Source organism: Clupea harengus, chromosome 6 (genome assembly GCF_900700415.2).
Source record: "Clupea harengus chromosome 6, Ch_v2.0.2, whole genome shotgun sequence".
In the NCBI taxonomy this organism is placed as follows: Eukaryota; Metazoa; Chordata; class Actinopteri; order Clupeiformes; family Clupeidae; genus Clupea; species Clupea harengus.
The window spans coordinates 25,947,896-25,957,689 of record NC_045157.1 but is presented as its reverse complement, the minus strand read 5'-3'; the positions used below and the strand labels follow the sequence as shown (position 1 = coordinate 25,957,689).

The 9,794-nt window shown below is 44.0% G+C and overlaps 1 protein-coding gene across 2 annotated transcripts; it reads right to left on the bottom strand.

The window, feature by feature from the left end:
* Positions 1-551: 551 nt before the first annotated feature.
* On the bottom strand, positions 552-7,677 carry leo1 (LEO1 homolog, Paf1/RNA polymerase II complex component). 2 transcript variants are annotated; one of them, XM_012814941.3, is made up of 12 exons: positions 7,568-7,677; positions 6,178-7,035; positions 5,514-5,615; positions 4,940-5,034; positions 4,646-4,794; positions 4,342-4,426; positions 4,119-4,213; positions 3,839-3,973; positions 3,156-3,291; positions 2,059-2,248; positions 1,451-1,548; positions 552-844 (listed from the first exon to the last, which is right to left on the bottom strand). In XM_012814941.3, the coding sequence occupies exons 1-12, from the start codon at positions 7,623-7,625 to the stop codon at positions 701-703; spliced, it is 2,145 nt and encodes a 714-aa protein (XP_012670395.2). In that variant the 5' UTR covers positions 7,626-7,677; the 3' UTR covers positions 552-700. The 2 variants fall into 2 exon arrangements, with proteins under 2 accessions (XP_012670395.2, XP_012670397.2); XM_012814943.3 differs by having other exon boundaries at positions 6,178-7,032; positions 7,568-7,674.
* Between the last annotated feature and the right edge of the window lie 2,117 nt (positions 7,678-9,794).

The window sequence follows — 9,794 nt, the reverse complement described above, 5'->3', positions numbered from 1 at the left end:
CGGTTCTGTCTGGCTGGGGCTCGCCTTAGAGGTATCCCAGGGACAAGCACCAGAGACAGACACCTTCCCAAAAAAAAAAAAGAAAGGGTAAATGTGTGAAGAGCTAAGCCCCGCTGTTATCTCCCGAGTGCACATTGTGCGTCACTCTGGCTAATGGTCCCCAATCACTGACCGGGATCTGCATTCTCCTGGGCTGCGGGTGGATTTAGCAGGCTCTAGGATGACTTCACTCACCCTTCCACACTGGCCAAGAGCAGGTCACGCCAAGGTCAGATTACATACTTCTTGGTCAATATCAAACTGCACCTGTGCACCAGTGAAACGGCCTCGACTGCCATCATAAATGATGGGCTACAGTTATAAATAGGTCTATCCATTTACAATATAGGGGCAGTTAGTAGTTGGTAAAATGCTGCCTCAGAGGCATACTGTGTGATTGCTGAGGTAACATCAATAAGCAGCAAAGAGGTGAGAATACTTAGCAACTACTAATGTTTTATGGCCCCCGGACACATCAACCTGCCTCCATAAAAAGACCACAGGATGAAAGCTTAGTCTGTGCTCGTGTTTTTATTTTTTCTTTACTATACAGCTTAGCAGTTCCTTTATAAAATGTACAGATGGACACCCCATGGTACTAAGTCAAACACACAGACATGAAATAATAATAAAAAAAGTGTGCTACAAAAAAAAAAAAAAATCACTCGTCATCGTCGTCCTCCTCTTCCTCTTCATCACTGATGACATATTTCTTTGCTTTCTTGGTGGAGGAGGCGTCGCCATCTTCGTCGTCGTCGTCGTCATCGTCCGGTGCCTTCCTTTTGCCAGCGGAGTTCTCTCCCTCCTGAAAGAGTGCAGTGAGACAGTAAACATGAGGCCTTTCCCACGTCCTTTCCCCGCTTCACCACGGTGAGACCACTGGCATGCACAGCAACAAAAGGTTCCTGTTCCTGCTCAACACTTCAGAGCACAAAACTAGGGGAGTGCAGCCAAATGGGAAACTTTGCCACCTGCTGCCCCCTTATGGAACTGCACACAGTGATTGACTGGAGGATGGTCTACTGAGTTTTTCAAACATCAAAGCCTCTCTGGATTATAACTGGAGATTAGTGGATGGGAGTAGAGGCAGAGGCTTTGGAGGGAGATTTCAGTTAAGGGGCCATTAAACTTCTTAAGCATCCCTCAAAGCCACAGCAAAAGTGAAGAGGAATAAAGTTAAAAGAGGACCATTCCAGCAGCCCCACACTAGTAGAGGGTGTATTTAACACACACTTCACACTGCACTGCAGAGAAGCTCATCTAAAGAGCATACGCTAGGGAAGAGAGTAAAGGCGATCATCTGGGGGGGATTTAAACCAACTGATAAGTGTCTTCTCTCTCGGACATGGTTGAAGCCCACACAGAGGTGGAGCTGACAGAGAGACCTGTCCTGTCTGTGGTCATCACTCACGTCATCACTGTCCAGTTTCTTGGCCTTCATCAGTCTCTGCGCCTTGTCCTCGTCTGAGCCCTCATCGCTGTCGGAGGAGTAGATTCTGGCCCGCTCCTCTGTGGCAGGACAAAACACACACACACGTGAAGAGACATGCTCACAGATGCTGCACATTTCACAATGAACACTAAGAAGATCTCGGACACTAAAAACCCATTGCTACAATGAAGGGGAACTGATCATACTGGGACCATTTTTCTATGCTGATTCTTGCACACAACATCTTGAAGCATTTTATCAAAGTGTTTAATCTGGAATTAAAATTATCCATTTTAATATCTAAATTTCTAAGAGACTTACCAAGGACATTCTCAGTGCTAATACCTACAGCAATCAACAAACAGCCATACACCAGGGCCCCTGTCAAATGACACTTAATGTGCTTAAGTAAGCCTGCAGGTAATCCCAACTGCTATTGTGGTGGCGGTTGTTGTTGTTCAGCTATTGTTCTTGGCTGTAAGCAGTGCCCAAGCTGAGGTGGAATAGCAGCAGCATGTTCCCATACTGGATGGCAGCTCTGAGGGGAATGTGGCGAGCCACCTCCTCCTCCTCTTCCTCCTCCTCACCTCTCAGTCCTCCGCTCTTGTACTTGCTCTTGATAGCAGAAAGGCTGACGGACTCCTCTCCTTCATCGTCCTCGTCGTAGCGGTCGGGCTCCAGGTAGCCGGCGCTCAGGCCGCGCTGGTGCTGCTTCTCCCGCATGCGCCGCTGCTGGGACTCCCGACGGATGGAGGCGCGCAGACGCTCCTCTTCTTTCTGCAGCAGCAACAGGGCAAGAGGAGTCACTCACGGATCAATCGCCACAAAGCACACCCCACGTCATCTCCACTCCCAACAGTGAGAGAAATGAACATGCTGGTTGATGTCACTGAGAACTTTCAGTGGCTCAAAGTACTGTGTTAGACGCTAACACCACAAAACAGCTATACAATGGGGCAAGCATCCGTGTCAAAGTAAACCGCTTGTTTTCGCCACTATCAGGCTCATGATGTTATTAAAAATGTCTACTACGTGGCAACGATCCCGACAGACAAAAACCTGCAAGTTTCCCTTTAAAGACATGCATTGCATTGTATGAATATGAATGAATGTTGGTGGTGGTCGGAGGGGCCGTTGGCGCTGATTGGCAGCCACGCTTCTGTCAGTCTGCCCCAGGGCAGCTGTGGCTACTGAGGTAGCTTACCACCACCGGTATGACTATGAATGACTGCTGGACTCTGGACTGTAAAGCGACTTCGGGTATATAGAGAAGCGCTATATAAGATTTAATTAATTGATTTGATTGATTGATTGATTGAAAGGCAGGGTCTGCGATTCTGTTTCAGTTTCGCAAAAGGTTGTTGATATTCAAGCTCAACAACCAATCAAATTACACGTGCTCCTGAAACACTGTCTTGATTGGCTGGGGTTGTTTATGGTTTGGTATTCGCCACTACGTTTGTTTCCAGGGCCAGAACTGTGTACAAACAATGGAGTTTTTTAAGTGCAAACACCAAACAGACAGCTAGAGGGCCATGAGGAGTGGCAAAAAGTTGACAAAAAAGTGTACTGGATTAGAATCGTGGACTGAACCTTTAAGTCCTTCTCGAGAAAGGACAGGGTGGGTGAAAGCTTCAGCTGGGCCAGTTCCAATCAAACCTGAACATTCTATCAGCCCCATTACCTTGATCATCTCGTTCCTCTGGGACTCTGGGTCACGGCCGGCCATGGGCAGGATACGGATCTTCTGAGTCTTGGAACAGCGGTCAGCCAGAGACAGCGTCATCTTCCTGTGAGTGGCACTGTCTGTGGAATGAGGCCTACGGGAACACAAAAGAGTTTTACTACAAGGGAAACGGTAGTTTCCCTAACAAATAAAGGACAGTGTGACTTTGGCAGAGAAGCCAAAACAAACGCAACACGCTGGCGTTAATGGTTCGCAGCTTTTATAGGACAAACAGGAAGTACTCTAACAACCAGGGCTATAACCTGAAAGTGCAGAAATACCCCTATGAGGCAGGACAGCCATGTAAATTCAGAATGGATATTGTTGACACAAGAAGTGGAAACTCAAGCCCAAACGTGATGGGGCCCAATTTGAACCTGTAGGTGCCCTCACATTCAGTGGGGTCATGTGCTTACTACCTCAAACCTGTTTGTGCCTCATTACAATACATTTAACCTGACATACCTTATACCAGATAACTGCCTTCAGAAAGTATTAAGTTAAACAAAATGAGCTTAGCTTCAGCATCAAACTAAGGAGCTTTTACTTTCAACAGCTTTAGACTGTCATTCAGTAGGGCTGTAGGCTGTTCAAATGCAGAAGACCAAGTGCCCGTAAGGCTGGCTCAGTAATGGGCTCACCTGAAGGTCAGTTTGGTCTTGAACACAGCTTGACCTTGTAGACCTGTACCCTGTCTGATGAACAGATGGTTATGGTCTCCCTGGAGTGGGGCCTTGTAGACATCAAACACCTCATTACCCAGATGGAGTGACATGCTGGAGGGGAAGAGAACATCGAATCATCCATTTATAATGATTTATACAAATCTCCACAGATTTACAGGTTTTTCCTATGTGCTCTTCAAATGTGAGGGTCTAGTCGAGGGTTGTATTTAGGGGCTCATAGATGATGTACACCAACCTGCCATCAGACCATTTCACAATGCGAGCATTGCTATCTCGAACCTCATTGCCTTCTTCATCTTTGCGGGATCTCCACCTGATTGTGTTCTCCACCTGAACCACAACAAGATACAAATATATGATAAATATACAATATAGTCCAACTAACAGCGTAGTGAAATACATACTGCAGCTTTAGGTCTGTAAACCAAATCTTCTGTGGGGGCAAATGTAGACAGTACCTTTAGTTTGAGCCTCGTCCGACCCTCCTCATCCAGCATCTCCTCATCCTCAAACTCATCTTCATAGTACTGGGGATCAAACGGCCTAAACACAAGAGAGGATCGTTTTCATACAACTCATGCAATAAAAGACCACAAACTCAGCTCCACATATACAGCTCTTCCCTCCCTTGAGACAATGACACTTTTCCGTTTGTGACCACGCATGACTCAGATCTTAAAGTCACTTTGCAGAGTGACCCCAATGACCAAAACACAGACTGATCCCAGGCATTGTTCAGCAATGAATGGCAATTCTGATCACCTGGGCTCCACACTGAGGAAGTTGGGCAGCTTGACGAAGTAGAGGTCACTGCCCAGGTCTGTGCTGACTTTAGGGATCTCCACCTCTATCCTGGTCTCGGGGACGTGCTCCTCCTCTGGGCGACCCCCCTCCATCCCCTCTTCATGGTCCTACAGGGAACACCACCAGTGAGACCCACGTCACTTATCAGTCTACAGGACAACTGGACCGAGTCCTTAAACAATACAAAGACAGCTGGAGTCCTAACCCAAGCCCCATGTCTTGTTAAAACTTCAGAGGGCAGTCTTGACTTACCAGTGGTTGTCCAGGGGTGGGGGGTTTATCTGCGTCACTGTCTGAAGAAATGTCATCGGCCTCACCAAACAGATCGTCTGCAGCTGGTTTTGGACCTGTGGGAGAGAAAGAAGTAGTGTGCATAGTGCCCTAAGGAGAATGGCAACACTACACTTCTAAATGTTTACAGGCAAACTACCTCTGAATTCACTGAATTTGAAATTTCAAATTGGAATGACAGAGCTGAAGTACTGTACTTGTATTGTACTTGAAGTATTGCAAAACTTACAAGAGCACATCTAAGATCAGTAGAGCGCTTAAGTCTGTTATGCAAGACCACTTTAAGGAGTATGCAGGAGGAGTGTTACATTATTAAATATTCTAATTTATTCACAGAGTAAATATATACAGTTCTGACACTGAAAAGTATTCCTACTCCTAACCAGTAATTTTAGGCTAGAAATAAATCCAAAAAAAGCAGCATTGATTTCATCTTAAGATGCATTGCCACAGTTGCGTCTTTCCATCCAGTGTTACTCTGGCAAAAGATCACACTGATCGGTGCACTGTGTCATAATCTGGGCAGTGCATTTACCTTTGGAACCGCCGACCTCACTATCGGAGTCGGAGTCTGATGCCACTTTCTTCTTTTTCTGTCGAATAAAATCATCCTCACTGTCGCTGCCCTTAGCAGACTCTGTGGAGCACAACCAAACACAAACAGATCATGAGTATGACAACTTACCATTTATGGTACCGGTACTTAACATGACTGATTTAAATATGCGGCCCACAATTTCACCTTTAATGATGAAGGACAAAGCTTCATCAGGGGGATAAAATGGGAGCGATAGAAACCTTGTGTCTGTACCCTCTACTCTTCACCAGCTAACTGGGTTACACGTGTATGTGGTTACACCATGTATTCCCTTACATTCTAGAAGTCATTTTCGGGTTCCTAAAACAGCCATTGTGAAGAATTTCAATATTGTCTCACATGTAGTACATGTCCACTTCTACTATACAGTCAAGACTAGAGTTCTTTTCTTCGTAGTCTCTCCCAAGGGGAAATCTATGAAAAGGCACCTGCTGAACTTACATCATTCTTAATAAAAATTGAGACTTTCAGTAGTTAAATCCATGGACAAATAACTCTATATTATGTAATGATTCATTAATAAAATATGGGAAAGACTTAATATGCAAGTGTAAATGCTACTGATTAATAGTCAATTCACTTGACAATCATGAATATTAACCTTTCTTGTGTCTCCTCCCAGGGACCTCATCATCTGAGTGCTCTCTCTCTTCATCGGAGTGCTGGGCCTTCTCCTCATCATCTGACTGGTCACTCTTATGCCCTCTGGCCCACTTTTCATCATCAGAGTGGCCCTCTACTTCTGAGTGTGGGGTGCCCGGTCCAGTCTGAGGTGTTCCTGGGTCAGAGTGGGCAGTGCCAGCATCAGAATGTGGGCTCCCACCCTCTGATCTGGGGCTTGCACTGCCTCGGTCTGAATGGCGACTGCCTCTGTCGGAGTGGCGACTGCCTCTGCCGGAGTGGCGACTGCCTCCGTCTGAGTGGCGACTGCCTCCGTCTGAGTGGCGACTGCCTCCGTCTGAGTGAGGACTGCCTCCGTCTGAGTGGTGACTGCCTCTGTCTGAGTGAGGACTGCCTCCGTCTGAGTGGGCACTGCCTACCCCTGATGCCGGACTGCCTACAGCTGATGCCGGGCTGCCTACCCCTGATGCCGGGCTGCCTACCCCTGATGCCGGGCTGCCTACATCCGACCCACGATGATGACCCTCCGAGCCATGAGGACCCTCCGAGCCACTGTGTTGCTCAGCATCTGACTGCTCGTTGTCTTCTTGTTCAGAGTGCATGCTTGCATCTGATTGATTTCCAGACCTGTTGGACTGATTATCACTGCCACTGTGTTGACTTCCATGGTCATCCTCACTGTCGTCCCCAAACAGCTCTTTGTTGCTAGGCTTCCCACCATCTTGGCCTTCATCATCGTCATCATCTCGTTCTCGTTCACTCTCACTTCCTGAGCCATTGCTGACAGACCTAGGACGTCCGTGCTCGGAATCTGATCCTGACCCCGAACCAGACTCTACTGAACACAGTGGAGAGAACACAGACAGTCAGCATAGACTCAGGACAAACTATGATTATATGATTTACACAATATGATTATGACTGCATTATATTGATGCCTAATAGTACTTAAAACCTATTTCGACATGCAGTTTCCTAAACGCGATGTATAAAATAATCTAACAATAAAGTTCCGGTCATGTTGTGGTGTAACGTAAATTAGCAAACAAGCAAGACTAACTCACATGCTGTAACAGTTGAACATACAGTTACCGGACATATTTAACTCTGACTAGATGGCTATATTAACAAGGGAGGGTCCTGAGGCTGAATGACACACTTATCGATTTTACAGAAAGACATTTCTCCCTTTCCATACCATTCTAGCTCTTAGCGTTAGTTGTTATTTGGCTAGCTACTGAGCTAGCAGGAAAGCTAACTCAACAGGTAAGCACAACACCATGGACCGTCGTTAGAAACAGAATATGAAACGCAACTAAAAGTGACAAATTCATATGTAATCAGATTACGAGAATAAAAAAGACATTTACCTCGTTGTTCATTGTCACTGTCTCCATCGCTCCCGAACAATTCATCCATATCCGCCATTTTTCGAGGAAGCGTGGACTACAAGTATTTTGCAATTAAAAGCCTTTGTTTCCGGTATGCCTCTTCCGAATGGAACTATGGCAAGGTTAACGTTAGTAGGAATCATTTAGTCGATGTTTTACAAGAATTATGTGTAATTTACCCTTCAATAATCTAAGAAAACGCTATTAAACACAACCAATGATTATTTGCAATTGATGAAAAAAAGCTCACCTATTTTATTAACATAAGCAGTGAGCGAAAAGTCCCTAGTCAAAAGTCAGTCAACCTAATGCTATTATATTGGACTGCTATTATATTATTAAAAATCCATCCACTCCTAACCCTAGCCTATCGGTATATGTTCAGTAGATGTTTCCGAGTAAAGTTGCAGTAAAATTACACGAGCTGTGTCTCTGTGCCTATGTTGCATATCTAAAGCGCCCTAGAAGCCATGAACACAAATAGTCTACTGGACCCAATTTAAAAAATGAGAAAAAAAGAACATATTGCAATTTATCAATTGATCGTATCATCGTTCAGTATTTCCACACTTGGACGTTCCAGATACATTGCAGCAGTTCAGCAAAATAACCACGGGGTGGCATGAAAGATATTTGTATGGTGAACATGAGGCCAATTGAAGCAGCTGTAATCCAGTTTTCAATTTCAAAGCTCTGTGTATAGTCTATATAGATGATAGATAGATAGATAGATAGATAGATAGATAGATACTTTATTAATCCTGAGGGAAATTTAAGTCATCCAGTAGCTTATACACATATACACTTATACACCTCACCGACATACATACATAGATCACATATACATACACATAGGAAGAACATATATACATACACATAGGGAGAACATTTTCACACAGAGTGTTTCCAGATACAGGAAACCCTATTGTAATGTGCAATGATTTTGACAGTGTCTGTGTCCAGGAGGAAAGTGATCTTGTGCTGCTGGTGTGGATAGTGCAAAAAATATAAATAATGTTCTTGTGCTTGAGAGGATGGGTAGTGCAAGATAGTGGTGTGTGTGTGTGTGTGTGTGTGTGTGTGTGTGTGTGTGTGTGTGTGTGTGTGTGTGTGTGTTATGAAAGTGCAAAGAGCAAAGTGATAGTAGTGCAGAATATGTAAGTGGTAAAGTCTGTGCATGGGGCTGAGATGAGATGAGAAGAGAAGAGAAGATATGAAGTTTCTTGGAAGAATTACACATGATGCACTACCCACTTGAAAAATTAATTCTGCATATGGAAGCAATATATATGTATTTTTTTTAATAGACTTCATTGAAGTTTCAGGATATTAAATCATATGTACACATATTTTGTGGGTAGGATTTAGGTTGAAGGATTTAGCATATGACAACAACAATAATAATAATAGCAATCATATATTTCTTGCCACTTTAGTTGGGGTCAAAGATGTGGCATGTTGAATGCTAATGTTGGATAGCTGGATTGTGCAAGAGCTCTGTCTTCAAAATCCTACATCCAAACGGAAATAAAATATGGAGTCATGTGGGGGGAATGGTAAATACTAATAAATAATGGATAATCTAATAACGTGGATAATCTAATAAAGTGGCGTAAACTGAAAAGAGGAGGATCCACATAATAAAATCTGAGGTAATCCAGGGGAGAGGTGTTGAAGTTTAGACAGTACAGAGTCAAGACAGTACAGAGTACTGTACTACAGTACAGTATCTCAGTCAAAACACACCCATATACACAACGTGTATGTACAAATTGAGGGACACACATTCAGCAATCATTCATGACAATCAAATCTGCAACTTAATTCTTTCATATTAAACATGTACTTATGAGCATGACCATGGAAACACTGTGAAGGAGTTTTTCTCCAGGATAATAAGCAAACCTTACACCTATATATTCTCTGTCTGAAATCAACTTGTCTGATACTTTTTTAGTGTGTGTGTGTCTGTGTGTGGGGGTGGGGGGGTTAAAGCTTTTTGTTTTAAGAACTGGAAAACCTCACACATGTGAAACATATATGAAATAACCCATCGCTATTGTCTCTAAAGATAATATTAAAATAACTGTTCGTCTGTAATGATTTTTAATATAAATTTTCCATATATGAACTACGTATCCCAGTGTCCTTGTCGTACGAACTTTCCAATCGTATCCGCTTTTGATTGGTGGAATTTCACTACTGC